This window comes from Castor canadensis, chromosome 7 (assembly GCF_047511655.1).
Source record: "Castor canadensis chromosome 7, mCasCan1.hap1v2, whole genome shotgun sequence".
Taxonomy (NCBI): domain Eukaryota; kingdom Metazoa; phylum Chordata; class Mammalia; order Rodentia; family Castoridae; genus Castor; species Castor canadensis.
Genome location: NC_133392.1, coordinates 57,526,588 through 57,553,588, shown reverse-complemented (window position 1 = coordinate 57,553,588; position 27,001 = coordinate 57,526,588). Strand labels below are relative to the sequence as shown.

At 34.7% G+C, this 27,001-nt stretch overlaps 1 protein-coding gene across 4 annotated transcripts in view; it reads left to right on the top strand.

Annotated features, from left to right (window-relative positions):
* Nucleotides 1–27,001, top strand: part of Ctnna3 (catenin alpha 3) — a 1,740,232-nt gene that overhangs the window by 1,184,126 nt on the left and 529,105 nt on the right. For all 4 annotated transcript variants that reach the window (XM_074078977.1, XM_074078976.1, XM_074078978.1 and 1 more), the window contains one exon: nucleotides 17,181–17,337. In XM_074078977.1, coding sequence (XP_073935078.1) covers nucleotides 17,181–17,337 — 157 coding nt within the window. The remainder of the gene's footprint in view (nucleotides 1–17,180; nucleotides 17,338–27,001) is intronic.

Genomic DNA, 27,001 nt, shown 5'->3' with positions numbered 1-27,001 from the left:
TGCATGTCCTCTGTGTAATCACCTGTCTTGCTCTGCATTTGAGAATATTGAAACTTGAATGTGAACTCTAAGCCCTTTGACACAAACAAGTCTGATCTTTGTGGCTGTGAGCACAATCCCATTCTTCCTGACAGTTGCTGATCACTAGCATTTATGATTTAAATAATGGATCAGTGTTGTCCAGGAGATGGTTGTTATATTTTCTTACATGCTTCTAACTTGTTTTTGTAACCATTCATCAAACTGAGGAAACCATTCAAGTTATTTGGGAAATAGAAAATAATTTCTGTAAAGAAAAACAATGCCACATACAACAAGTGAACTGCACATAACTTTAAATTTTATGTAAGTCTCTTTTTAGTAAAAACTGTGTTTGATGTTAAACGCTTTGCTTCTAATTTAAACTTAGGCTTTTCCATTCTGATTCATAATTGACCTATAAGACCAAACTTGTTTTAACTGTGTAAATGTCACTTTAAAATTTTTAGGATAAATAAAATTCTTTCCTATGTGCTCATATATATATATATATATATATGTATATATACATATATATATATATAGAGAGAGAGAGAGAGAGAGAGAGAGAGAGAGAAACATAATTCTGTGCAATGTTCAACAAAGAATAAAGATCTATTATTAAGTACATTAAAACTCAACTACAAATAACCCACTTTATCATCTTTTTTCCATATGCTACTTTCTAATTTCTATCAAAGGTTCTGACCAAAACTTCTCTGTTGAAGGCATTAGTATCTGCGTAAGTGCCAAATTCATTAAACGCCATCTATTGCTATCTTGTTCCCCTAATTGCCAGCATTTTATACTATTGAAGACTTTCTTATTTTCTCACTAACTTGTATCTTCAAGCATTTTCTTTTGAATGCCTTTCTTTCTACACCCATACCCTTGAATACTGGAATATTCTCTCTCTCTCTCTTCTCTCTTTCTCTCCTCCCTCTCTCTTTCTGTCTCTCTCTTTCTCTCTCACACACACCCTTCTTTTAACTCCTGAACTCAATCCATCTCTAAATTTCAAGAATTTATAGTTCTGTAATAGGTATAAGTAAGGACTTTCTCAATGGAACCCCAGCAGCTCAGCAACTAAAAGATAGCATAGACAAATGGGACTTCATAAAACTAAAAAGCTTCTGCTCAACAAAAGAAATGGTCTCTAAACTGAAGAGAACACCCATAGAGTGGGAGAAAATATTTGCCAGCTACACATCAGACAAAGGACTGATAATCAGAATATATAGGGAACTCAAAAAACTAAACTCTCCCAAAATTAATGAACCAATAAAGAAATGGACAAGTAAACTAAACAGAACTTTCTCAAAGAAGAAATTCAAATGGCCAAAACACACATGAAAAAATGCTCACCATCTCTAGCCATAAAGGAAATGCAAATTAAAACCATACTAAGATTCTACCTCACCCTTGTTAGAATATCCATCATTAGAAACACCACCAACAACAGGTGTTGGTGAGGATGCGGGGAAAAAGGAACCCTAATCCACTGCTGGTGGAAATGCAAACTAGTACAACCACTCTGGAAAAAAAATTTGGAGGCTTTTCAAAAATCTACACATAGATCTGCCATATGATCTAGCAATACCACTCTTGGGGATATACCCAAAGAAATGCAACACAGGTTACGCCAAAGGCACTTGCACACCCATGTTTATTGCAGCATTGTTCACAATAGCCAAGATATGGAAACAGCCAATATGCCCCACTACTGATGAATGGATTAAGAAAATGTGGTATTTATACACAATGGAATACTACTCAGCCATGAAGAATGAAATCTTATCATTTGCAGGTAAATGGATGGAACTGGAGAACATCATCCTGAGTGAGGTTAGCCAGGCCCAGAAGACCAAAAATCATATTTTCTTCCTCATATGCGGACTTTAGGTCAAGGGCAAACACAACAAGGGGATTGGACTTTGATCACATGATGAGGTGAGAGCACACAAGGGAGGTATGAAGATAGGGAAGAACCACCCCCCCAAAAAAAACAAGATAGCATTTGATGTCCTCAGTGCAAAGGAACTAATGCAGAAACTGTAAAGTGACAGAGGCCAGTAGGATAAGGGGACCAGGAACTAGAGAAAAGGTTAGTTGGAGAAGAATTAATTTAGAAGGTAACACACATGCACAGGAAATCAATGCGAGTCAACTCCCTGTATAGTTATCCTTACCTCAACTAGCAAAAACACTTGTTCCTTCCTATTATTGCTTTTACTCTCTCTTCAACAAAATTAGAGATAAGGGCAAAATAGTTTCTGCCTGGTAGCAAAGGGGTAGAGGGGAGAGGGAGGGGGTGGGGAAAAGGGAGGGGAAGCAGGAAGAAATGACCAAAACATTGCATGCACATATGAATAAAAGAAATTAAAAAAGAATTCATAGTTCTGTATGTTGATGACTCCAAAAGTCAATTCTGCACTAGATTAGGTATCTGAAATATTTTTATCTCCACACAGATTTGCTACAATATCTTAATTTCAATATGTCCATAGCATCAATTTATAATTTTGCTCACCAAAACTATTTCTTCTGTGTTCATAATTTCCATCACTAGAATCATCATCAGTTGAGACATTAAAGCCAGAAACATGAGAACTGTCCTTGACTCCTTCACATTTTCACATCTCACATTTAACTGGTCCTAATTCTGTAGATTCGGCAGGTTAATTATCTATCAAACCTTGCTTTCATTGCAGCTGTATCCTTAGCAGATTAAGGATGCAGTCAGACTTCTCCCTCCCTAACCCTCACCACAAGGTCTGAAAACGAGACTAGAAAGTTGAAGAAGCTATAGTGTCTGTTATGTCCAAAAACTCAGTCATCATGGAAATTATACTTGGTCTGCATTATGGAGAGCATCCAGTTCTTCCTAATCCATTACATAAAGTGACATTAGCTCTTCTAATAGGTACTGCCAGCTGCTAAAAGCCATTGTAGGCTTGTTGTCTATATTTTCCCAGAGAGAATTCCTTCTTGTTCATAGCTTCATGTCCTACTACTCTATCTAATCTACATAGTCCAACTCCCTGGAAATGGTCGTATCTTATTCCTGTGTTCCATACATTGTCCAGTGAATTCAAACCTGAAATTAAACACCACAGCCTTAGGTATCTTCTGCTGCGCATGTCAGCCTGCCTAACACTAAATAAATAACCCCTTCAATTAAAAATCAGAAGTTTGCGCTCGAGTGAGAGGCAGTGTTTTCCAGCATATCATATTGATTATGTCTGTCTACTATAATTTTTGTCTATCGACAAACTCATTCTGTCACTGGAAATTCAGATTATTTTCCTTTTAAGAAGCATACTCACACAGCAAGTCCTTCTAAATGTAGGGCAATTTAAATACATTATAGAGCTCTCTGTCACCCTAAAATGGGTGATAAAATTGCTACAGTATTTCCAAGTGACTTTCCAGCTCAGATTCTCTCTTACTTTCCTGTTCTGACCTGTAGCTGACAAAATCACTTAATTAAAATCTGAAGAGCTCACAAAATGGTCAGATTTTGAGTAGGCAATTTCGTGAGGGAAAAGATGCTTTAATGTTTACCTTTGTCTAACTCCAGTCTCACTAGGACTGAGCACGGGATGTGCACACAGGCTAACCCTGACAATCTAGTCCATTGGCAGATGCTCCTCAGTTTGGAATAAGTTTTGTAATAGTTTAATTTGATTCCTATTTTCTCTGTTGAATACATCTTGGTATTGGTTTTATTTTTTCTGTGATTCCAGTATTTAGTTATAAATGATATATTGTGGGCACATTTTCATTACCTAAGATAATAGTAAAAGGGATTCCTTGTGGGGGTGGAACGTGGTCACTTTGGCACATGTTTAATAAATTTGTTATGGGCCTGCCAGGTAGGAGGAACCTTTTTGTGGAGCTTAGTTTCATGGGATGAGGGGTTCTACCTCACCCTTTTCCACACACGCAGAGAAAATAACATAAGGTTTCCTGATTTGGGTGAACAATGATAGGTGAAGATCAGACGTTAGTCAGAGTAGGCACTCTTAATGAGCGTCTCCATGCACAGTGAGGTAAATAATCAAGTATAAAGGGGCATTGTTTCATGGCAGTATGTAATTAAAGAACCTGACCTACATTTCATAAAACTACCCTGAGGAGATAATGCTTAAGGTGAAATCTCCTGGATGTATAGAATAGAGAAGGAACAGCATAAACTAACGCTCTAAGCAAAGAAGGGAACCAAGTAAGAGAGACTGAAGAGAAATGATGCTAATTAAACAAGCAGGACCCAAATATTTCAAAGTTTTAGGTTATGTTCAGTAAGTTACTTTTATCCTGCATAAAAGGGGAGATGAAGGCCTTATAAGAATACTAATTTGGAAATATTACTTTGCAGAGAGTGGTGAGGAGCACAGTGAAGTTATTTCAATTGCACCGTGGGAGATCATGGCAGCATAGAGTGGGGTTGTGGTGATGTTCATAATATTATAAAAATCAGACTACAGGGCCAAGGACATTAGATAATCTTTTTTCTAGTCCCCCCACTGCAGGGAGAGAGAGAGAGAAAGAGAACAAGATCAATGTAATGGTGGTGAGGAGGGAGGGAGAAGAGGGAGAAAGAAAGAGAGAGAGAGAGAGAGAGAGATGGAGACAGAAATATCTCTATTTCAACTCAATTTACCTTTTATGTACATATTTTCTGATCAGGGAAAGTAGTGCTTATATAAACTAGAAGTCTTATACTTGTCATTATTGAATGTTTATGAGTAATTTTTCTCCCTCAGAGCCCTTAAAGTAAAATATTTTCTGAGTTTGTCATATGTTTTCTACCTTAAATGAATGGTAGGTGCATAATAAATATTCCTTAACAGTCTAGAGAGTTACATTTCCTAAAGTGCTTAATTGAACTAACTCATCTTAATGCCGAAGCTAAAGTTGAATCTTTAGAAATTCCAAATCTATGAAGAAAGTGTTTAATCCCTAACATTCAGACATTTCAAATACTTTTTTTTCTTTTAACTTTGCCAACCTCTTGTTATGAAACACATTTTGGCAATTAGTGAATAGCTTCCGTTTTGCCTTTATATCTGCATAAAATTGGATAGTACACTAAAAGGAAACTTTGTAGATATTTTTGACATAAAATGCCTTTAATGAAAGGGATTTGGCAAAGATAACAAATTAATTTTTAATTCCTCCACTTGAAACCAAATGATTTGGAAAATAGTAGAAATATCTTCTTTTCCAGATTCTAAGTTTATTAAGTCTGAATGGCAGATGATAATGGATTCAAAAAATATTTCCATTGTCTCTGTGGTTTTCTTCATTGCAAATTATTTTCTATTTCCTTAAATTGTAATAGGACGCATTGTTTTCAGAAGTCATTTATCTTTTTAAGGCAATTTTTTCCATATTTTAGTGTTTTGTAGATTGTTTTCCTTAAATTTACATTTACTTAACCAGGGGATATTTTTCTAATTATAATGTCAAAATGATTGTTGCATCTAACAAAATTATAAATCCTATATGTGTATTTGTATAAATATTTTTTTAATGCCCAAAGCATTCTTACATTTTTTTCAGAAGCAATGTCCATAGATACATATTCTAGTGTCCAACTGTGTGCTAGGTATTGGTTTCTTTATGTAGCTAATCTAATTTAATTCTTCCAACAACCTTCGTAATAAACATATTTATGGCCATTACAATTGAGAAAATTGAGGCTCAGAGAATAAGAACTTGTTTAAAACCACACAAAACTAGTAAGTAATAGAAGTAGATTAAAATGTGGGATCTGACTCAAAATTCCATTTTCATTTGTCTACAAAATCTAGTTGTTGACAATTTTGCTAAATTATACAAAATAATTTGCTTGATATTCTTTTCCTCATTCATTTACTTATTTGATTTAATGGGTTGTCCAATCTTAATGTTTAATACAGATTACAAAAATAGTTGTTTTCATGTGTGGAAAAACTGTCTTTTTACAGACCACCTTGGGAACATTATTTTTCTATTTACTACATCTTCCCACAAACTAAACAGTGCCAGGACAAACTTTTCTCCTTTTCTCTGACAGCATAGATTACAAAATATGAAAATTTATATTGGAATGTAAAAAGACAGACATCTCCCTCAGAAATAAGCTCTGATCCCTCCCTTAAAAAACTTTCAACCCCTAGAGTACTTTATTTTAGTTTCTTATCCAAAGGCAAATTAAGCCTTGTGAGAAGTTCCAATTTAATCCTATCATTCACGGATCATCCCTTTATGGAGTAAGGGGATTATAAAGTTGTGAGGCCAAAGTTGAATTCTGTTCATTATTGAAAATAACCCTAGAGTTTATGGCAAATTATGTATCATTACCACCATTCCTAACCTGCCTCTGAAATACTTTTATCATCTGACATAAAGTTGTGATGTTAGAGAGTCTTGGTGAGAAACATTGCATGCCTCAGTTCAAAATGTAAAGGTAAATTTCCATAAATGAAACATAATATGAAGAAGGCAAAATAGAAAATCTTATCAAAACTGAATAAATGTGAGAAAACAAGCACAGAAAATGAGACAGATTAGGTAGTAGAAAACCATGTAAGCAACTAAGAAAGAATGCACAGAATTAGAACATTGATTTAGTGCCATTACTATGGTTACTAAAATTCTGAAATTATTGTGATGGTACCAGTTTAAGCAGATGACATGTAAATTTGTCTCACATACAAGCTTAGATGCATTTAAGACATCATATATCTAGTTATTTTAATTTTCTCTACCTGCCATGACACTGAGTAATCAGACATCTAGGTACCAAACATAATTCATATTTTTAATTCACAAAGTGCTTTTGTTGTATTAACTAAAATTTTAAGATTATTTGTATCAATGCCAGTATTGAACTATCTCTGGGAAAATTAAATTACATAGATTTATTTCTACTTTTTAAGTAATTGTTTTATTGAAATCATTCAAGAGAAGTAAGCACATTAGTTGATAGTATTAAATCAAATGTAAAAAATCAGAAGGAACCTCAGAGACGTTAGTTAATTCTGCACCCTGCTTTCCAACACAATGCATACATCAATAACTTCTGGAAAAATAGGTTCTGGAAGGGTTAATATGATTCTTTTGTACATAAAACCAGTTTGCGGCATGGCACAACTCTAACATAAATCCATTGATTTCAAGCCTGGAGTTCTTTCTATAACTTTGGGCAAATTATTCCGACTCCTCAGATCTTCATTGTCTCACCAGCACATACAAGGGAGGGTGGAGGGAAAGGAGTTTTTTTTTGTCTCTGCAAAGGATTAAATATTGTAGAACATTTAAAAAGTCTTCTTTATCCAGTGCTCCCATATTCATGAAAGCAAAATCGTCACTTTATTATCAAGACATTTTAGATAAATATTGCAAGGAATCTGTGTTCAGTTTTTCATTTCAGAAAACAGGTAGCTTTATAAAAATTGCACTGGTTATAGGCGTCCAGGCTGTGTGGGGCCAAAATCTCATAAAATAGTCAATGCCTTCTTTAAGAAAAAAATTATATTAGACTGCAAAAATAAATAACTAGCTAGTAATTTTAAAATGCTAATAAATATCAAAATATCACAAAATCTAGAAAAATGGTCTAATATTTATATAAATTATCTGTTGAACATACCTCCATGAAACTGCTTCTCCTTTTTTTCTTTTGATTCTCACTATTGATCACCTTTAAAATAACAATTTATTTTGTAATTCCACATTTTGTGGGATTTTCAAGAAGGAGAGCATTTATGGTTAAGAGAGAGAGAGAGGTTCCATCCTACGGAGTCAACACCACATCTATAAACAAAGTGACAGACACACAGAAAAGATGCTATAAGCCATCTAAAACTATCCAATAAACCCAATCTGAATGTATCTTCAATTCGACTTTCCTCTTCATTGACCCTCAAAGCACTTGTGACAAATTTTATAGGGTAAATGATCATATGAAAGCATTTCTAGGGTCTCTCTCAGGGTCTTAGCAGGGGTTGATAGAAGGGAGAGGTTCTGAAATACAAGTTTTTGATACCTGAAGGGAAAGAAAGAAAACCTTGAGACAGTTTGCAGATTCTAAGTATTTCAAGTATACTTTAGATATTTAATAGTGTTGTAAGGCAACTGAATGTAAATGTAGTCAAATTAATCTATTTGATTTAAAATTAAAATAGTAATATTTGTCCAAAATATGAACAAAAGGAACACTTATGCATTGCAGGTGGGAATATAAAATGGTAGAGTCCCTGTGAAAAACAGTATGGCACTTCCACAAAAAGCTAAATTTAAAATTACCAAATAATCCAGCAATTCTACTTCTAGATGTATATTCAAAAAAAAAATGAAAACTTGTATTTAAAACCTCCATCAAAAAACTCCTAGATACCATAAACAGCTTCAACAAAGTAGCAGGACACGAAATCAATTTTAAAAATCAGTAGCCTTTTTATACACAAACAATAAGCAAACTGAAAAACAACATAGGAAAATAATTCCATTTACAATAACCTCAAAAAGTAACATATCTAGTAATAAACTTAACAAAGGATGTGAAAGATCTCTACAAGGAAAATTATAAACCATTGATGATAGAAACCAAAGAAGACTAAAGAAGATGGAAGATCTCCTATGTTCCTGGATTAGTAGAATCAATATTGTAAAAATGGCATTTTACCAAAAGCAATCTAAGCATTCAATCAATCCCCATCAAAATTCCAATGACATTCATCACAGAGATTGAAAAATCAACACTGAAGTTCATTTGGAAGCACAAAAGGACATGAATAACCAAGGCAATACTGAGCAAAAAAGAGCAATGCTGGAGGTATCACAATATCCAACTTCAAACTATACTAGAGTCATAGCAATAAAAACAAAATGGTACTGGCACAAAAACAGACATGAAGACCAGTGGAACAGAATAGAAGACCCAGATATGAATCCAGGCACCTACACCCACCTGATTTTTTTTATGAAGTTGCCAAAAACATACCATAGAGAAAACACAGCTTCTTCAACAAATGTTACTGGGAAAACTGGATATTTGTCTGCAGAAAACTGAAACTAGATCCATGTCTTTTACTCTGTACAAGTATCAACTCAAAGTGGGTTAAAGACCTTAATAAAAGACCTGAAACTTTAAAGGAAGTCCCCAAAAGATCAGGGAACACATTGGAATTAATAAGCACAGACAATGACTTCCTAAATTGAACTAAATGGCTCAGCAACTAAGAGAAAGGATTAATAAATGTAGCTACCTGAAATTAAAAAGTTTCTGCACAGCAAAACAAATGGTCACTAACTTGAAGAGGCTTCCCACAGGATGGGAGAAAATCTTTGTCAGCTATACATCTGAAAAAGGACTTATTACAAGAATATATAGGGATCTCAAAAAACTAAACTCTCCAAAAAATCAATGACCCAATGAAGAAATGGGCAAATGAACGGAACAGAGCTTTTTCAAAGGAAGAAGTCCAAATGGCTAAAAAACACATGAAGAAATACTCAACATCATTGGCCATAAAGGAAATGCAAATCAAAACCATGTTAAGATTCCACCTTACTCCTGTTAGAATGGCTACCATCAAGATCACAAACAACAACAAATGTTGGCAAGGATATGGGGAAAAGAAACCCTTATATATTGTTGTCAGGAAGGTAAGCAAGTATAATCACTATGGAAAACAGTATGAAGGCTTCTCAAAAAACTAAAAATAGAACTGCCATATGACAGCAATACTGCTCCTAGGGAGATAGCCAAAGGAATGTAAGTCAGGTTACAATAAAGGCACCTGCACACCCTCATTTATTGCAGCACTATTCACAATAGCTAAACTATGGAAACAGCCAAGAAGCCCCACTACTGATGAATGGATTAAGAAAATGTATTTATATACAATGGAATTTTATTAAACTATAAAGAAGAATGAAATTTTGTCATTTGTAAGTAAATGGATGGAGTTGGAGAACATCATCTTAAATGAAGTTAGCCAGATTCAAAAAGCCAAAAGCACAAATTTTCTCTCATACGTAGAATATAGACCTAATATAAATACAAAAATATTATGAAAAACAGGTGACGCTAAGGGGAGGTCACATATGAGAAGGGAGGGTAAAAGAAAGAAATACTCACTATACAAGAATGAATATAAAAATTTTAAACCTATTGAAATCACCAGAAGAAGACTAAGGTAGAAAGAAGAAAAATATATGAGATGGACCACTTTGTGTTATAATACATATACACATTGAAATGTCACAAGGAATCTCCTTGTGAAACTATCTTAAAGAAACAAAAATGTCATTTTTTTTCTTTCACAAATTGAATAACAGGTCCCTGTCTAAGGAGGTCAGTACCAGTGGAGGGGTGGAGGGTGTGGGGAAATGGTGTAGGAGGGTGAATATGTGCAAATACTATGTACACATGTTTGTAAATGTAAAAATGATACCTGCCAAAACTATTCCAGGAATGGGGGAAGGGGAGGGATAAAGGAGAATGATGGAGAGGATGAATTCAGGTATGATATATTTGATACATTGTAAGAACTTTTGTAAATGCCACAATGCACTTCCACTCAGCACAACAATAAAAAAATAATAAAACTTGTATTTGAATAGCACCGATGGTCATAACAGCATTATTCACAATAGCCACAAGATGGGAACAACACAAACTTCCATTAGTAGATAATGGGTAAGCAAAATGTGGTATGTATAGGCAGTAGAATATTATTTAGCTTTAAGAATTAATGAAAGTTTGATGCCTGTTATAACACAGATCAACCTTGTAAACAATAAGTGTAGTAAGTCTTGCACAAAAGGACAAATGCTGCATAGTTCCACTTATATGAGACACCTTGAATAGTCAAAATTTGAGAAAAAAATTATAATGCAGGATGCTAAGTGCTAGGGAGAAGGCAGAATGGGAAATTATGAGTACTGAGTATCTGAGGTAGCATAAAATTCTGAGATGGATAGTGATGAAGTTTACATAACTAAGGGAGTGCACTTAATGTCGCTGAATTTTATACTTACAGATGTCAAAACAGAGAGCTTTGTATCATGATCTGACTTTTAATTACACACACACACACACACACACACACACACATATACCCCACCAGCACATCATTTTACTTCTTACACCAGGTATTGTAATATTTCCTTCAGTGAGATCCTTAGTTTGGAGTATGATAGACTCGTTCATGACATCAGAAATTATTATAGTATTACAATAGAATGTATTATGGGGCAGCAGTTAGCACCATGCATGAACTCTGTCTATATTAGAGAGACAACTTTTCTTTAAAAACTGGAGGACTTTATTTGCAAAAAGAGGATAGTGATAGTATCTACCACTGTCTTGTTATAAAAATAAGGTATGTTAATATGGAGAAAGTACTTGGAACACTGGCACAAAGTATGGATGTTGAGTGTCAGCATTTATTATTATTATTGCTATTATTATTACTGTGGACTTTTAACCCAAGATTGTATGCTCTCAGAAATGGTCAACTCCCAGTTATCTTTCTGTTTTCTGAGTATTGTTTCCTCTTTTTTATATATTTTTTTATTTTTTAATTTCAAGTGATTTTTAAAATTTTTTATTATATTATTGTTGTACTGGGGTACATTGTGACATCTATGAAAGTTTGTACCCTATATCATAGTTGAATTCAACCCCTCCATCATCCTTCTTTATTCCCCCATTCCTAGAATAGTTTCAGCATGTCTCATTTTTCCTTTTTCATACATGAGTACATAATATTTCCCCTATATTCAGCCTCCTTCACCCTTTCCTTATATCCTCTGCCCTCCTACTAAGGCTGTCTCCCAAACAGGACTTGTTTTAATTTCCTGTTCTCTATTATCAAAACAAAGGTATGTTTGTTTCTTTAAGGTAGCCCTAAGACAGGATCTCTCTATATAGTCCAGGCTGACTTGGAACTCACTATGTAGCCCAGTCTGCCCTCAAGTTCCTAATCCTCCTAAGTAAGGGAATTTCAGGTGTGTACCACTGAGCCCAGCTCCTTTCCTCTCTTTAGGTGTTTATTTCTCTGTACATATTTTCTCCAGCTTCCTTTTGCCATCCAGTTGCTCATTTTAATCTATACACTATTGCTTTACCTCATAACTGTGTGTGTGCAGAGTGGTTTCTTCCTCACCCCTTGGGCTTATTCTGATTCCCTTGTGGCCTTAGCTCCATCAGCCCTTCCAGTTCTGGTTTTACTTGATAGTTCTTTCTGTGTATATTTTCAACTACTATAAAGAAACTCCAGGAGCAGCTGCATACAAATCATCATGCAATAGAATAAACAGTATTTTGTTATATGAACAAAGTGCTTTTAAAGCACAATGGAAAAGGCAATTCATTTTGTGGGGTACAGGAAGTGGGAGAGGCCTCGCAGAGCATCATAACATTTCAACGAATTCTTGGAAGTAGAAATTGTTTCTTTAGGTGACCTGGGGGAGGGAAAGGAATGGAGCAAGGAGATTAAGGCAAATTCAAATAACAACAAAATCACAGAGATATGAAGATGTATGATCAAGAAACAAGGATGAAGACAGTGTGGCTGGAATGTACACTCTGATGAGAGTGGTGAGCAGTTAGGAACAGCCTGTGGAGGTTTCTTGTGAAAATGATTAGGGTTTAGTTTATGGACAACTAAGATTCTATCAAAAGTTATCATCAAGGCAGGGCATGATTACTCTGCATTTGAGAAAAAAAATGTGTGTATAGTAAAAAGAATGGCTTGGAGCAAATAACTGGAAGTAGGAAACTATTTATTTAGCTATTAAAACAGTCCAGTTCTATCAGTGGTATGACTCAGTGGCAGAGCACTTGCCTAGCATTCATAAGGACCTGAGTTCAATCGCAAGCATTGCAAAAACAACCAACCAAACAAAAACAGTCCTGTTATGATATAATAAGACCCTGAATTTTAGGATACTGTTAAATGTAAACTGATCAACAAGATAATGTCAGAGTCCACTAATTCTAAAATATTTTCAAACATAATTGAAAGAAACAAAATTGTCTCAGGAAGCAAGATGATACATTTCAAAAATCTTTAGCAATTTGTGAAGATTTATATAGGGGATAAAGATTTCTTGTGCCTTCTAAAGGGGTAATACATCTTCTGAAGTGTGTCTGCTTTTAGATTTAAGCAAATATTGAGACTCGAGTAGGATAAAGCCTTCACAGAGTGCAGTGTTGAAACAGAAAATTATGCTTTCACAAAATACATCCTGTTATGTGTTCATGACTCCAGATTCCCACCAAGGGCTCTGTGACACTATGTTAAAAGTATGCCTCACCATGCAGGCATAATTTTAGCACAGCCACATATGTACACAGTAGTCCAATTGCAGGAACAATGAAATACCAGAGGCCAGACCTTTTGCTTTTGCAGTGTGCACAAAGGTACATTGCAAGTTAATAGGTTAATAAAACTCTAAAACTGAAATCAAGGAATACTGCACAGTAGTTATTCTTAAAGTTAGTGTGTTTTCTTAAAATTTAATGCATCCCTCTTTCATAAAATAGAAATAAAAGAATATCAGCATGGAATTTTTAAGCAACTATGTTTGTTCTTCATCTACCTCCCATAAATGGTTGAAAGTAAGTCATGTAAATAAAGTGTAGTCTTTAGGTTACTGAGTAGGAAATGCTTCTTTTTTATTTATTTTGATTATTATTGTTGTACTAGGGGTACATTGTGACACTTAAAAAAGTTCTTACAATATGTCATAGTTGAATTTACTCCTTCCATCATACTCCTTTATACCCCTCTCCCTCATTCCTGGAATAGCTTCAACAGGTATCATTTTTCCATTCATGTACATATATGTACATCGTATTTGCACCATATTCACCCTGCTACACCATTTATCCACATCCCACTCACCCACATTGGTACCTAACCCCCAGACAAGAACTGTTCTGCCCTCCTGTCCTCCAATTTTGTAAAAGACACAATGACATTTCCTTGTGACATTTCCACGTATACATGTATTTTAACCCAAATAGGTTCATCTTTTCTATTTTTCTCCTTTCTACCTTAATCCCCTTCTTATGATCATCATAAGGTTTAAAATTTCTATATTCATTCTTGTATAGGAAGAACATCTACCATATTCACCTTGTTAACTTCCTCTTTTTGTTGTGCCTCTCTCATAGGTGACCTCCTCTTAGCATGACTTGTTTTTCATAGTATTGCTTATATTTGTATTAGGTCTATAATTGCACGTTTTTTCTCATATGTAGAAAATACTTCTTTTTATTGTTGCCATTATATTTGGTGAAATATGAGTCCAGTCCCTTTATTCTGCTATATCTACAACTCTTCTTGTCCAAATCTAAAGGCCATTTTTAGCCTTCACTATTCCTGGCTCTCTTGAGCACTGATGTTTTGAAATGATCTTTATCTCGTGACCCTTTAATTTTCTACCTCCTTCCTGCTGATTCCTTCTCTTATCTTTGTCACCTCTACTTGATCTTTTCCTCCTATGTGTTGGTACTTTCCAAAGGTCTGTTCTGCCCCTTTATTCATTTGTTTTGATTTTTTTTCCCAAATCTATTACTATCTCTTCTCTGCTGAACACTCTACTGAGATAGAGTTAGGCTCAGATTATTCTTTGCTCAGGTTATTGTCCCTTTCAAAAAAAAAGTCACTTTTCCTAGTTTCTCCTTAGATTTCAGTCTTTTGAGTTGTCTTTCCTTATGAAGGAGAATGCCTCTTCCATGTGTTACAAGCCACCTTTGTGATAGCCCCATTATTATAGCACTTATCATCACACATGGCTGTGTTTCTGAGTATGGATCCCAGACCAGTAGCATCAGTGTCACCTGGGAACACATTAGAAATGCGAATTCTGAGGTCCCACCCCAGATCAACTAAATCAGAAACTCCAGGTATGTGGTTTAGGAATCTGTGTTTGAACTAGCCCTCCAGGTGATTCTGATGCAGGCTAAAGTCAGAACTATTGCTGGTTGCCTGTGTTCAGGCTCATTTCCCAACTAGATTATGGGTTGTTTTACAAAAGAAACTGTGATGGTATCTTTTTTTCACTGTGATATCACTAGTATCTAGTACAGAAGCTGATGTATTGTTGCCACACGGAAACAATTTGCTTCAAAGCATGACCAAATGAATAATAATGAAAGCACTTTGTAAAATGACTTCCAGTTGTACATCTTTGACCTCATACTTGGTTATTTTGTAGGGAAAGCAAAGGAACATTTCAAAGTCAACCTCTGTAATAGGAAAGTTGACAACTATTACCCTTCATCAAATCTGGGCTCTGCAACCCTGACTGACTTTTTAACTCTCTGACCTGTTCCCTTTTAACAATACTGTAGTCATTTTCCCTATTACTCCTGGAAAATTTGTTAATCATCTTTTCTTGAAGAATAACTGCATTTATTCTGGGATGTGACTAAAACATATTTGCCACAGATAATCTGAAAAACTCACACAAGAAAAGGAAAAAAGAAAAAATCAAAGGACTTGAAATTCCACCTGCCCGGAGAGCATCACTAACTGTTGCATGTATCCATCTATATTTTTATTTCTACCATGTCTGCATGCGTTTCCTATGTAGAAATGGCTGCCTGTAAAGCACAGTGTTTTCTAATCTACTATTATTGCACTGTTGTGAGTTTATATATGTCTTAAAACACTGTTTTTTCACAGATCCGTTAATAGCTGCATGGTATTTTTGGCAATAATCTTTGATTTAGCCCCATCCTCTTGTAATTAGCTGAAAGTCCTGTGAAGTCCTTTTCATTACTTCCATCATCATAGTCCAGACTATTTCTCATTCCTATAACCTCTTGCGATAGTGTCCCACATTTGCTGGGAAATTCATTTTTCTGAAGAGTAGTTCTGAGCAAATTATCCAAAAGTCTACATGACTCTCCAGAGCCTTCCAAATAAGGCCATAGTCCTGAGCAGGTCAGGGACTGCTGCTGGTGCCCTTTGTTATCCAGTTTCTGTATAAGACTGCTTACCATTCTTGCAGAATGTTCCATTTTACCCTTCTCTTGAGTCTTGCACCTTCTCTGTCCTAAAATTCTTTCCCATCAATGATTTTATTCGAATATCTACTTTACTGCAAGGCCTTCCTAAAAGGGTAAACCTCCTGCCATTCTACATTTTACCTTTATTTTATGTTCTATTTTTTCTTCTTATTCCCATAAACACCTCACTGACCACATACTTTATTCATTTGACTTAATTTCCTGCATTCTTTGACTAGAATTATTAACTCCATAAAAGTGCTGTCTTTTCTTGTGTCTTTATCATTGCTGTGTTCCTAAATCTTGGAACAATGCTTGATACATAAAAGATGCTTGGTGTGTTTTTGAAATATGGAATGAATAAATATATATAAATGAATATTTACTGATAAAATATCTAAAAACCTTTAAATAAGTCAAAGCTCTTAGTTTAGTGATTTGTGTATAAGTGTCAGTCACTCACTACCTAATGTGAATGACTAATGTCCAGTTAAAAATGTCACACTTCCCTGAAGTCTTCCTTTAGCACTTATGTTGGAGGTAATCTCTCTGCTCTTTAAAACCTATTGACCTTGTTGAATATGATAGTACATTCCTATAATACCAGATACACAGGAAGTGTAGGAAGGAAGATAGTGGTCTAAGGCCAGCCCTGGTTATAAGTATGAGGCCCCATCTGAAAAGGTAACTGAGGCATAATACAGCTGAAGTCATGGTTCAAGTGGTGGAGCATCGGTCTAGCAAGCACAAGGTCCTGATTTCAAAACCCCAGTACTTACAAAAACAAAACAAGCATGACAAATCTTGTTTTCTATGAGTTGTTCTTATGGTACTTGTCATATTCTGAATTACGTTATGTGCTCTCCTTGCATACAAGTTCCTTAAAAGAAGGCAGCACTGTCTTTGTATCTCTGGCAGTCCTTTGACAATGACACTCAACAAATTGTTTTAAAATCAATTTAATTACTGCCAACAAAAATAAAATAAAATTTTTTGCCAAAAGCAAAGAGGAAGTTATACATAGAGGCATCTTACTATTTCAACGTTGTTGTCTAATATTTTTTAAAAAGGATACCTGCCATCTGCATAACAGTAACTACTTCCAAAAAAGTCACTGTGTAAACATTCTATTTCTTTACAGATTATTAATGCTGCACTTGCTTTGGCTGCAAGACCCAAAAGTCAAGTGGTGAAAAATACCATGGAAATGTACAAGCGCACCTGGGAGAACTACATACACATTCTCACTGAGGCTGTAGATGACATTACAAGTATTGATGACTTCCTTGCTGTATCTGGTATGTTCATGATCTTTTCATCTATACATTTACTGTTTTCAAGTTTTTCAAATACAATAATACTGAACATAATTTATTTTATACAGTCTAAGAAGACTTTTACTTATTTATTTTATTATTATTATTATTATTATTATTTTGGTGGGACTGGGGTTTGAACTTTAGGCTTTGAGCTTGCAAAGCAGGCACTTTACTGTTTAAGCCACACCTCCAGTCCATTTTGCTCTGGTTATTTTGGAGATAGGATCTTGTGAACTATTTGCTTGGTCTGGCCTCTCAACTTCTCAAATAGCTAGGATTACAGTCATGAGCTGCCAGTACCCAGGAAGAATCTTTTCTTAATTAGTTTTCTTGAAGTGCAACATGGCTCTGTAGTAGCTGGTCTTGTGTCACCAGTAGTCTACGCTGGGATTATGAGCCTCACACCCTGTATAATCTTCACAATTAAGCAATCCATACTATGTTCTTAAAATTAACTCCTGTTCATGTGCAAATCTTAATAGAAAATAGGAGCTGGAAATCTTAAGTCTTTCTTGGTGTTAATAAAACAACATGTCCCTTCTCTAATATGTTAATGACTCTCCATTTCCCTACATTTCTTTTATAACCAAAATTATCTCCAATCAGCAAATATATGTATGTGTGTGTGTAAATATGCATATATATATGTACATACATGTATAAATACCTACATGTATATAAATGAGAAACCTATTTATATGTATAAATGGGAACATATTTCATTGATTTGAAATATAATATAGTAATTCAACTACAAGTACAGTTATTGATAGTGCTAATCTAAAGAATCGAGGAAACAAGTTTAAACATCCAGATATGTCAGTAACAGATGAGCTTCAAACTCAGGGTAAAGGTGAGATGATTCTCTCACCACAGACGATAATGGGATCCTCAAGGATTGTGGAAATGCTTTCAGAACATCAGATCCTCAAAGGCACAACTCAGGTTTTCATTACACCAATGTTATATATAGCAAACACCTAAATACTTTTTTAGTCTTTTTTATTCTCTTAAAAAGTAATCCTTTCCTTAAAACAGTATACATTCTTGTTTTGTAAATTGCAAATTCTCATGAATATCTAACGTCATTTGTTAAAGTTCTTTGATAGATTTTAATCTATCTGCTGAATTCCTGACTTTCATGCATGTATATTATTTTATCCTGAACAACTGTTAAAGGTAACAGGTGTATTTTCATGACATATTAATGAAAAAGAAATACAAAACAATTATTTTAATTAGTTTATGTTCATTGAGCTAAAAATGTGAAAATATAAAAATGTAGAGGAAAGCTATTAATAGCCTTCGATTGCACTATTGAAAAATAATAACCAATGATAAATTATTTTTTCCATTCAGCATTTTTCTATATCCATATTGATATCTTAAAGTATTTGTGCCATGACATAAATATATACACATAGACATTTATATACATATATAAACATTTGCTTTATAAGACATAATTCTTAGCTGCACATTTATGCATCATTGTATAGTCTTCAAAATCTCATTCATTTATCTGTTCTTTTTTGTTAGCATTTAGATAAATTCTTACTTCAATAACTATAAACAATCTTAAGCATCTTTTTGTTTATTTTCTGTGTTATATTTTGCAATGTGAATTCATTCAATCAATATCTCAAATTGGAGCAGTCTTTTGTAATGTAATTGTCAAATGCTAAAATCTCTATGCTTTTCTTGGTTACAAGGCAAAGGAACCTACTCTCACTAACCAACATAAAGGCCACTAACACAGTAACACTGACAGCATGCAGCGAGAAGCCTCTGGACTCACAAGAAGGAGAATGGCAATTGGCCAAGCTTGCTCTGTTTAGAGCTTTGACAGGCCTGTGATCCTGGCAACTCATGGTCTTTACGGCAGGAGCTCGTGGTTTCTCTCTTCAGGGCTGGATTAGTCTGCTCCTTTCTGTGGATAATTTTAAACTCTCTTTTTCTTTTTTCTGTTTTTTTTTTTTTGAGACAAAGTCTTAGTATGCAGCCCAGGCTGGCATAATCTCTTCTGTCTGCCTCTTGAGTGCTGGGATTATAGGTGTGTGCTACCTGCTTATATATACCAGAAAACTCTCATGAGAGCTGCTGAAAGACAGGAATGATTGCACATTTCTGTAATCTCAGTACTCAGGAGACTGAGGCAGGAAGATTGTGAGTTTGAGGTCAGCCTGGGAGACATAACAAGACTCTACCTCAAAAAAATGACTCAACAACTAAAAGTTGCTTAAATGTCAAAATCTTTTATTTCATGTAATTAGTTATTTGACATAGTTGGTTTTAAGTTTACTAGACTTAGTATTTCAGTGGACTGGGGAAGGAGTAGTCCAACTATGTGCAAGAAGGGGAGGAATACTGTTTAAAATTGCCAGTTCAGGATGATAATAAAAAATGGGCTGACAGTTAATGTGCATCATTATTGTTTTTAAATGCCTACCTTAGTATTTCCTATACCCAGAGTGGACTGCTCCCATTTCCTGTATTTTTGATGCCTTAGTTGGTAGTGGGTCAAGGTTACCAATGATCTGTGCAGGTTTCTCTGGATTCTGCTGACTTTTCTTCACAGTTGCATCTTGAAGCATTGAATCTCAAACCATTACACAAAACCACAAACATGAAAAGAAGGTGTCTTGCATCTCTAATTTACCAAGTCAAAAATCTTTCTGAGACTTTCCATCAGAGTTCCTCTTACTTTCTATAGTCAGAACTTTGTCCCTTACCCATTCCTGAACCAATCTCAGGCAAAAGGAGATGAAATTTCCACAATGAATTTAGAGTGCTGAGAAGTGATGAACAACTGACTGGAGTCCAGAGAGAGTGGTAGTTCTAATATGTAGCACTTGTTGATTTCTGTGGCAAAAATACTCCCACTTGGGCAGGTTTCAAGATATCAAGGGAATTATCACTGAACTCTGAGTTGGTAATAAATGCATACAATGAGCTGCCATGAGCAGGCAGGGTCTAGCAAAACAGTAGACCTGTCATAATGCAACTTTGTCACTTATTACACCAGCAAGATCAAAATTTTATTAGCATAAAGAAGAGGAAAATGGTTGCTGAACATACAACCAAACATGGTTGTACAAAACACTAAATGACTTCCACTGCTCATTTTTGTGCCTTCATCAACTTGCATCATATTAGTTGAGCCTGGACTCCAGTGATTCATTTTGTACTATCGGTTCAATCACTGCTCCTGGAGAGGATGACATCTTCCGTCAGATTTCCCCAGTAAAATAAATGAGAGAGAATCTAGCCCAATCGACACACCTTTTTACTACGAGGCTAGAAGTGCTAGGTTGAAGATCACAGGCTAAGCAAAGGCTGGGTTACATTTTTCAGGTGGCTAATCATGGTTCATACAGACATGATGAGGGCTCCTCCATCTGGCAGCTTCTGTGAGGGGCAGATTTTCTCAGAAAGTTTCACAGGTGTGTTCAGCAGCAAATGACTTCTCTGGTATTCCTTTAGGATGATCTTTTAGAGTAAAATAATGTTTGTATTCAGCCTTCTAATTCATCTTTTTGTCAGGTTGATCAACTGACAAGTTGGTTAACAGAGGATTTGAATTGTGAATTACTTAGAGAAAATTAGGCTCACAAAAATTGGGGGCTTTCTTTGAGTAGTCAGTAATAATGTTCATTTAAAAAATTTTATAAGAATAAAGAATAGAAGTTTTGAAAAGATGCTTATTATCTCCTGAATCAGTTGTGAAAATTTGTGTATTCTTAGAATATTAGCCTTCCACATTAAAATATCAATTGAAATTAAAATCTAAAATCAGTAAGATAAAGAATTCTTAGACTTTAAATTATTATCTCATTGTAGTTAGCACAGGTAGGTATCATATTTGATAAAATATTTGCTTATAATCATGTTTTAGAATGACTAAGTGGTTCAATATTGATTATAGGTTCTTGAAATAAGGATAGCTCTAATACCAAATGTAGTCTGTTACTCTATTATAATACAGTATTCTAAATATAATATTACTCTAAATATAAATCTATAAGTGATGATTTTAAAATCAGCACATTTTTATGATATAGAAGTCAAAATACCTCGTTTTGGAAATCATAGCTGGATATTTTGCTTTCTGCTATACATAGAGACCATCAAACCTAAGTACAACCAGTTTTTTTTCTTGAAAATTATGAGGAATATAGATATCTCATATTTATGATAAGTTATAAAATTTTATGTGTTAAATAAAGTTCAACAATGAACCAAAAATAATTTTCTAAAGCAAAAAGATGTTTGGCAAGCTAAGGTCTCTGAAGTTCAACTGTTCAAGGGAAACTTTTTAAAGTGTACTGTTATTTATAGAATAACATCAGTGGCTTCTTGGAAGTAATTGGAAAAATTCCTCTAAACTTTTTGACTCGTCATGACAGATGACATTCCCCACACCATTCACCATGCTCTTTCTCATTCTCTAAAATGCATGTAACAAAACATTCCTCAGAAAACGACTCTCTGAAGACTCTTTGGCCACATGAGGGGCTGTCCTACTTGTAGACAGAAGATGAGATAAAATTTTAGAAACTCTTTTTTTACCAGCCTGTCACAGTACTTGAAATCCCCAATATAATTTATCTATGTTGGAATATAAAATCATTAAGATCTCTGTCTAAGATACAGATTTAGAAGAGGAAATAATATATACCTTAGCTTTTAAATTATTAACTGACTTGACTCCTACTGAGTTATAAACTTTGAGAGAAAGAAGGAATGACTGGATCATAGAACTATTCAATAATTACTAAGAACTGATTGAATACGTGAATTTATTAAGATGCAAACTTTCTTTTATTCCTTAACTAATTCATTAAATATTTATGGCAAAATGGTAAGCCCTATGAAAGGTACTGACAATGAGTAACAGTTAGTGGAAGAGATAACTTTCAAGAGAGCAGTGATAATGAAATTGTTGAACAGATGGGATCACATAAGAAATGGAGGAAGCCATTGACAGTAGTTTAGACTTTTCTGAAACAGAGACTGTTCACTTATTGATTAGAGTTAACAATGCTGTTTCATCATTGCAAAAAGTGTTCCTGAAAATGGAATCATATTGACTTTGGTAAACTTCTTTATTCCACACATCCTTAGTTTACCTTAAACATGTATTTTTCGCCAGTATCCTTCCTATTCAAGCCACCATCTTTATCCTGAGTTGCCATGGAATCTTCCTAATTGTGCCTCTTGCTTTGATAGTTTTCTTGAAGGCTGTTAATATTTGTTTGTTAAAAACACTAGTATTTATTCACTTTTAAAGTTACGTGTCAACATTAATTTTTCAAAGTTTATATCTTCTGCTTCCATTAAGCATGTATATATTTTGTCTTAGATATTTAGTCTTGGATATTTAGAACCCTAAACTTTTGTAGCAATTAATATTTTGAAAAACCTTCAAATGAGGAAAAATAGCTTTCAGCATTAATCATCACAATGCTTTGTGGCCCTGGCATAGTGGCATAAAGATAACTCTGAATCTTCCTTAAAAAATGCACTAACATAGGCATCTTTTGATGAGGTCATAGTGAACATGATCCTTCAAAATTGTAATCTAACTCATTTGACAAAGGAAAAATTAAAACAATTTTCAATTCTTCCTCATAATTCAATACAAAATAAACACATTACATCATGTACAAAATCAAAATGTTCAGTTAATTACATACGAAGTAGGTGCTATTAAACCTCAATATGATTTTTGTATAATAGGAGTTGAAATAAAAGATGACCAACATACTATGCATCTATATGAAGATAAACTATTTTTATAACCAATTACTTATTAACATCCACTGTACTTGCACACTCTATTTTAACCTATACCTAAGTGAAATTTCAGATGACTAAAGGAATCAGAAGTGCTTCTATATATATTTTTTAGATACAATATTTTTGAATGATATGTTACAAAAATGAATTTTTAATGACTTTCATTACATATAATAGTTTTACAAGGGGGATACATTATTACATTTACATGTGTTTATACTATATCCACCATTCTTCCTCATTTTCCTCCCTGCTTCTTAGAACAATTTCAGCAGTTGTCATTACTTTACTTTCATACATGAGTACAAATTAGATCCACCACATTCACCCTCCTTCACCCTCTCCTTATGCATTCCCACCTCCCACTGGTACCCACATCTGAAAAGACCCAGTTTTAGCTTTCTGTCCTTCATTTTTAAAGTTCATATTAATAATGCAAGCAGGGTTTGCCTTGGTATTTCACACATGTATCTATCATGCCTTAATCAGATTAACCCCAAATTACTTACTCTTTCTCTGTCACTCTGTTCCCCCATTATTCAAGTATATTATCTTTATACACAGATGCAATGTTTCAATATTTGTCACTCTCTAACATTCTCTCATCCTCTCCCGCCTCCCTTACTTCCCTCAGAGACCCACAATATAATTATGTTCTCTCTTGCTCTCTCTCTCTTTTTCTTGAATATATATATATTTAAGATTATAGTATTTATGTGTACATTTATCTTATAGATCTAGTTTCTGCATGTGAAGGAAAACATTACTTTTGACCTTTTGAGCCTGGTTTACTTTGCTTAACATGATGTACTCCAGTTCCATCCAATTTCCTGCAAACTACATAATTTCATTCTTTTTATGGCTTAATAATATTCCATTGCACATATATATCATATTTTCTTAATCCATTCATCAGTTGTGGGGCCTCTGGGGTGTTTCCAAAGCTTGGCTATTGTGAACAGTGCTGCAGCAAACATGGGTGTTCAAGTGGCTCTATTGTATCCTGGCACACATCCTTTGAGTCTATGTCTAGGAGTGCTATCACTGGATTCTATGATAGTTCTATTTTCAGTTTTTTGAAGAACTTCCATACTGCTTTTTATAGCAGTGGCACTAATTTACATTCCCACCAACAATGTATAAGAGTTCCTTTTTCCCCTTGCATCCTCACCAGCATTTGTTGTTGTTTGTGTTATTGATGATAGCCATTATGATTGGAGTAAGATGAAATCTCCATGTTATTTTGGATTATACTTCTTGTATGGCCAAAAATGTTGAGCATTTCTTCATGTATTTACTGGCCATGTTTTCTTCTTCTTTTGAGAATTGCTTGTTTCATTCGTCCATTTATTCAGTGGGCTGTTAATTCTTGTGGGGTTAGTTTTTTGAGCTCCCTGTAGATCCTGGCTATTAATCCCTTTTCATATGTATTGGTGGCAAAGATTTTTCCCATTCTGTAGGTTGTCTCTTCAGTCTGGTGACCATTTCCTTGACTGTGGGGAAGCTTTTAAGTTTCATGCAGTCCCATTTGTCAATCTTTACTCCCAACTGTTAGGCTACTGGAGTTCTGTTCATAAAGTTATTACCTGTGCCTATGTAAGCATTAAAATGAATTTTGAGAAAAGTAAATTGAATATTTACTATGAGGAAGGCAGTGTTCTGGGGAATGGAAGAGGATATAAAGAAGGAAAAGACACAACATTTTCTTTAAGAGAACTCACAATCTAATGTACATAAATTGGATTCTAAAAGGATTATAATAGTCATAGAAACAAAATCCTATGCAATTAGTGCTAATGCAGTATCAAGGCACAGAGGGAAACATTTTTAATGAGAAAGCTGTGTAGTGAAATTGTTGAATTAGACCTAGAATAAGTTGGAAAATTATCTCACAAAGTGAGAGAATCCTGTGAACATGCCTGTGGGTTTGAGGGAAAGCAAATCGACCAGTGTAATAGAAGCATAGGATGCGTCTGGATATTTAGAGACCTGCACTTTTGTAGGAACAAATAAGCCACTAAAATTTTAGTGGCAAAATAGACTGTATCAGATTTTACAACACTAACTCCGGGTGCCAAAGCCATCCTTGTAGAAGAAGCTGATACGGTGCTGAGCACAGTTCTTAGAAGTGAAAGTAAAGCAACCAATATAAAACAGATGTTCAGGTGTTTTTTCCACTCTACCCTCCAATTTAAAGCATGTGACTGACAGATGGAGATATAGCAAGAGGCAGGTGAGGGCCAACTTGATGATGGTGTCCTACCTTAGACTAAATAATGCTGTTTCCATTTGCTGAGAAACCAAGAAGTTCATTATCAGGATTGTCCAGCGATGACTTGCAACAGGGGCTTTCTATGCCATTGACTAAAATCATGAAACAGCCTTGTCATGGTTGTAAGCTTTTTTTCCCTGAGAGCTTTGTGATTACATCTTCATATGATGGCATATGGCTCAGTGACCATTTAGAGACTTCACAGAAACTGGACACACAACTTTACATAAGTTATGGTGTAAGACAGGGAGAACATTTTTGAATACATTCAAAAATGATTGAATGGGCTCCCCCAAAGTAATCCATTATTTCTCTAATGGTAATTACGTTTTGATTTACTGCCTGTACTTACATGGCTAAAAGGTAGTTGGGCATGTGAGCTGGAATTGGTCACACATAATTCCTTGTACTAGCAGGAAAGTTCACTAAGATGCTCTCATCTGAATGAACAGTAGGTATACTGTAGGAATCTTGCTTGAAGATTATGAATTAGATCTCTAGAAAGTCATAATCAGAAGTACTTTTTTGTATTTGTCAAAATCAATTAGATTTGACCATTTTTACTATTACCTTAAGATAGAACAGGTGTATTTTAAATAATCTAACTGATAAAATAAGTAGCATAAAGGTTTTACACTTCAGACTTACATGAAACATAGTTTTTAAATTTTTCAAATGCACCACCTATGTACTTACAAAGGCTCTGGATAATAAAATATTCTTTTATAAAATTCACTTAAAATTGTCTCAGTGAGTATGTGTATATTATGATTTTCAATAGCTATGTATGTTGACAACGAGTTTCAACAACAAAACAAAAATCCCAGAAAATCAAAGTATTGTAATTTCACTTATATTTGGTTATTTCTGGGCATTATTTCAACTCTAAATACATGCAGTAAGCCAGTCTTAATTTGCATGATTAAAATTCTTCATATGGTGAGTCCTATGAGGAGAAGATTATAAGGAAAGTTTCTGGGCTGGGGATGTAGCTCAACGGTTTAGCGTTTGCCTAGCATTTGTGAGGCCCTGGGCTCAATGCCCAGTATCATAAAAATAAATAAATAAAAGAAGAAGAAGGAAAGTGTCTCCTTGCCACACAATACTCCTCCACCTACTTAGTGACTTTAGCATGTGATCCTGATCATTTTGAGGGGTCATAGATTTCAGTGAGAGCTGAAGGGTTTTAGGTGGATAAGAGCAAGACAGTCTTTACTATGTGCTCTACAAAGGTTGTCTCTGGAGCTAGAAAGCAGTGTCCCTTTTGTTAATCATGTGGGTGAAGATAATGTTCTGAGAACACAAAGTCATGTATTTGAGCTTGAAGATTATGTTGGCATATATTTAGGGTCTTTGAAAGTCTCTTGGGGAATTTTAGCCAGTAAAAACTTTGCTTACAGAGTGACTCCAGGGTCTGTTCTCCGAAAATTTTTATAGATTTGAAAAGTATAACTAAAAATTGTGTTCTCTTAAAAATGCAATGTATAGAAGTAGAATCAATGGTGGTTACCGGGGATTGGGATTTGGGGAGTTTAGGAAGATGTTGGACAAAGCATCATATTGTGTACCATT